Here is a 5,000-nt window from a genome sequence, read left to right as displayed (position 1 = left end):
ACACATGCTAGATACCCGGGGAATCATATAAACACGGTCACTACTGCATCTGACTTTAATTCAATACATGAACTATTAAGAACATGTGAGGCATTGCATTTAACCTGAAACCTTTTAATCTCAAAATCAAAATATACTTTTGTAATTTGCATTATTCTCAATAGATTCTTGTCACTGCAATACAGTGTTTTTACTGCATTTCAGCTCAAAGAAAGGCAGTACAACAAATACTACACATTCTTTAATCGTACTTTTTAAACTGGTAAACTTCATGAATATTTTTATAAAATATTACTATTATTTCTTGCATTGCAGTAATGAGATGCAAAAACACTTTAACCTTACTTTTTAAAATTGTAAAATCTACTAATATTTAATAAAACATCACTTCACATCACATCAATTCTTGCATTGCTGTAACAAGATGTATAAATACTTTGCTTTTTAAACTTGTACAATTTATGACGATTTAAACATCACAATTTGTCTTGCATTGCAGTAATGAGAATGACTTTTCATTGCATTACAAAAATGAAGAGTGAAAATATGCATAAAGTTCTTGCAATAAACTTAAAGGGGACCCTTTTTACAAGATGTAATATAAGTCTCAGTGTCCCCAGAATGTGTCTGTGAAGTTTCAGCTCAAAATACCCCAGAGATCAATTATTTTACCGTGTTGTAAATTCCTATTTTCGAGTGGAAGGAACAACGTGCTGTTTTCGTGCATGTGTCTTTAAATGCAAATGAGCTGCTGCCTCCCACGCCCCCTTTCCAGAAGGGGGCGGAGCCTGTGCAGCTCCTACGTCAGATACTCTGTCAAACACTAAAACATCTGTTTGTTTTTATTACCATCTCTATCGCGGTCCCACTCATTTGACATTGCAGTTCTTCATAACCATGAAAGATAATTATCTGCATGTGTTTTAAAGTCATATCAGTCTAAACTTCTGATATATGGTTTTCTGAGCACACACACCCGAAGCACGTGCACAGAAAGCTGGTATTAAACTAAGTTCTCTTTCACATCTTATTGTGCTCAAACTCTCAAATACACACAATATGTCAAAACACACAAAGTTCACATAAACACAGTCGGTTATGTCTGTGAACGTAAACAGCAGGGAAAGAAATCGCATGTGTGTATTAGATCTGTGTATTAAAGTGACAGCAGCGTAATATACAGAACCTACTGCTATGCTGTTAATATGAATCAAACAACAAAAGAACACAGAAAATCACTCACTGATTAACTTTAGTAGCTTTAAAAATAATATATTTCTTACTTAAATGCTGCTGTTAAACGCTCTAACAAAGAGATAAAACATGGTGGACTGTACAGCTCACTGAGGGGCGGAGCTATGCTAATCCGTCAGCAGTCATGGGCGGAGCTTAAACATATGTGATGTCACATTGCATAGAATCCGCAAACTGCTTATTCTTAAACTTATGATTTATGGGGATTCAAAAATATTTTTATCATTATAGGGTGGTTGTGTACACACACTGCCAACACACATGTTCAAACACCATGTAAAAGTGAATTTTGCATTATAGATCGCCTTTAATGGTCCTAAAAAAGGACCTTTTTTTTATTATTATCCATTGATCAGCATTGATAGCATGAGATTCACAGTTTTACCTTTGAGCACTGCTTGTGATTCTGGCACCACACCAATGATCCATTGCTCTGAAACGAGAAGAGAGACATAATAAAAACACTGCAAATATACGAAACATTAGTGAATCAGTTCGAACTGTTCATTTCAGCGAATCGATTCAAAGATTCATTTGCACCATCGCTCCAAAAAAATGATGCTTGACTAAAAATATTCCAGTTTCTCAAATGAAGCCGTGTGAATCAGGGCTTTGTTCACTTTTCCAAAAGCATCTGAACAGGCAAACGTTACGGCTCTGCAAACCAAAAGTCTGCTTAAGTTCAATGTCAAGTTCAAAGGATTCTGGAACAATGTAATCCAGTGGAAATTCCCTGCGAAAACCTTGGGAAACAACTTATCATTAAAGGACTTAATTTGCCATCCAGTACCGTAGGGTGTTGTGCACTTGATGTCAAGGATAATGGTCAACCAGCTTCAAAGAGTTGAACCGAGACAGTGGATCCTGGAACCAGAGCAAACGCACAACATGCGAATCATCAAGATTGTAATGGAGCGTTAACGTGTGTCTTCAATCAGAGTCATTAAACCAGCGCAGCCTGAACCGTTTTAGCAATCCGACTGGATCTAGCACAGATATGCTAATTGGATCACCTTTATGAAGACTGTAAATCAAACATTATTAACTTCACCTCATAAACTACAGAGGCTTTAAACCAAAACAAATCATCAACATCATTGCAACCTGTCAATAAGTCCAGTTATTTTATTAAAAGCAGTGAGGCGATCGAGATCATGTTGGGTCGTGAATAAGTTACTCAACCCTAACCTCATCCAAGATGTTCGTGTGTTTCTTTCTTCAGTGGAAAATAAATTATGTTTTTTGAGGAAAACATTCCAGGATGTTTCTCCATATAGTGTCTTCAATGGGGTCCAACGGGTTGAAGGTCCAAATGTGAGTTTCAGTGCAGCTTCAAAGTCTCGACACGATCCAGCCGAGGAATAAGAGTCTGATCTAGACAAACCAGCGGACATTTTACAACAAAATAAACATTTAGATACTGTTTTACCACAAATACTGGTCTTTGCACGGTCTCTTTGTAAACATTAGATCTGTTCTTACGCCTACGTCACGCTTGACCTTTCAACCTGATCACGTAATGTGTGTCGTATCACAGCTAGTGCAAGACCAGCATTAGTGGTTAAAAGTATATAAATGTTTATTTTGTTCTAAAATGTCCGCTGGTTTGTCTAGATAAGAACTCTTATTCCTCGGCTGGATCGTGTCGAGACTTTGAAGCTGCACTGAAACTCACATCTGGACCTTCAACCCGTTGGACCCCATTGAAGTCACTATATGGAGAACAATCCTGGAATGTTTTCTTAATTTCTTTCCGACTGAAGAAAGAAAGACATGAATATCTTGGATGAAAGTGAGTAAATTATCAGGAAATTTTACTTCTGAAGTGAACTACTCCTTTAAATGAATCCCAGCTCCACCGATATATCATTCACAAGACATTCAGAGCTTTGGTTGTAATCCTCGGACACTCGACGTGATGTTGACCCAGCTGTTTCTGCTCGTGTGTTTCGACCTCGGACAGATAATTATAGGTCAGAACTGTTAGGATATTCCTGGACAGTTTAAGCCTTTGGTTTTCAAAGCTCTGCAGATTTACAATCAGTTTTCGCTGGTGGATTCACACTGCCAGATCAACTGTAATCCATCACGCAAACTCATCCACTGGAACGAAGCATAACATTGTCTTTAAAGATAAACTGTAGGTTCACATCATGTATGCGTTTAGCAGACGCTTTAATCCGTGCAAAACAACCTGCAACAGAGCAGCGAAATCAATCCGTCACACAGACAACGAGAGCGATTAAAGATGGTGACGTTTGAGAAATATACTGTGAGATTCGGTGAATTTACATTAATATTAATGCAGGAAACGGGACGCAGAATTGCAATTCAAATTTAAATGTTAGGACGCAGAATTAAAATCAATTAGAAGTTCCAAGAAATTCGTAACTGCAATTTTTTTACTAGAGAAGGAAATATTGTCAGGACAAACTTTGTATTGTTTTTAAAAATTTTGGATGGATGGATGGATGGATGGATGGATGGATAGAAAGAACAACAGACAGATAGAACGATAGAACAATAGATGGATGGAGAGAAAAGAAGAGAAGAGAAGAGAAGAGAAGAGAAGAGAAGAGAAGAGAAGAGAAGAGAAGAGAAGAGAAGAGAAGAGAAGAGAAGAGAAGAGAAGAGAAGAGAAGAGAAGAGAGTCATCCATCATTTCATCATAACTTTCCAGTTTAATGTTGTATGAAAGCAGGGGTTTTCTGTATAAACACCCAATTTATACTGTGAACAATTAATGTCTATATGAAAAAATGTTGTTTCTATTAAGTTAATTAGAAAAAAATTCTTCTCATTATAGCGCTGTACTCTGTGTATATATTTATTGTTTAAATCTTTAAATAAATATGTTCATTTATATATTAATTCATTTTAGTCTAATTTATTTATTTTATTCTAAATTTGATTTAATTATTTAAATTTGTATTATTTTCTCTTTTTTCTCTCTCTAACCATTTCCACCGACTCCTTGAACTATTTTGAAGCCCTAAATAATGTTGATATATAAAAACAAAACAAAAAAGATCAGGTTTGTGTCCATCAAGTTCCAAAATAAAGTGTTTAATTCACAAAATGTTTATATACAAAGATGACATGATTATTTAATATATAGGAACCATTTAATTGGTTGAATTTCAGGGAAAACAAGTACATAATGAAATATACATTTGCAAACAAGAGCACAACAATGCTTTTTTCTAATACCGGGCAACGATTAATCGTGATTAATCGCATATAAGTTTGTGTTTACATAATATATGTGTGTGTGCTGTGTATAATTGTTTTGTATATATAAATACACACACATGCATGAATATATTTAAGATTTTTTTTTTTATATATATAAAATATTTATATTTATATATAATATAAATTATGTATAAATATATATAGAGTATATATACATGCAAATATTTTGTGAAATATTTGAATGCATGTGTGTGTATTTATATTGACAAAATAATGATACACAGCACACACACATATATTATGTAAACACAAACTTGTATGTTGGATGCGATTAATCACGATTAATCATTGCCCAGCGCTACTTTTTTCATATTCAAAATTCTTAAAAAAAAAAAAAGTGTAGTCATATAACTTTATTCTTAGAGCATTTGTATACCATTAAAATAGCAAAAGAAAACTGAGATGAGACATTTGTGTCGGTGTTGTGCAATGTGCTGGTAAATCAGCAAACCGTCGTTCTTATCAGCGTTTCATACAGAGCAAAACATCTA

The 5,000-nt window shown here is 34.8% G+C and overlaps 1 protein-coding gene across 1 annotated transcript in view; it reads right to left on the bottom strand.

The window, feature by feature from the left end:
* The window catches only part of anos1 (anosmin 1), a 67,084-nt gene that overhangs the window by 56,095 nt on the left and 5,989 nt on the right, over positions 1–5,000 (bottom strand). Inside the window, exon 2 of the mRNA XM_084421688.1 lies at positions 1,640–1,687. Within this exon, the coding sequence (XP_084277814.1) occupies positions 1,640–1,687 (48 nt within the window). The remainder of the gene's footprint in view (positions 1–1,639; positions 1,688–5,000) is intronic.

The sequence above is a fragment of the Rutilus rutilus genome (genome assembly GCF_951802725.1).
Source record: "Rutilus rutilus genome assembly, chromosome: 10".
Lineage (NCBI taxonomy): Eukaryota > Metazoa > Chordata > Actinopteri > Cypriniformes > Leuciscidae > Rutilus > Rutilus rutilus.
Note: the sequence above shows the minus strand (reverse complement) of the source record. Positions and strands in the feature narration are given on the sequence as shown.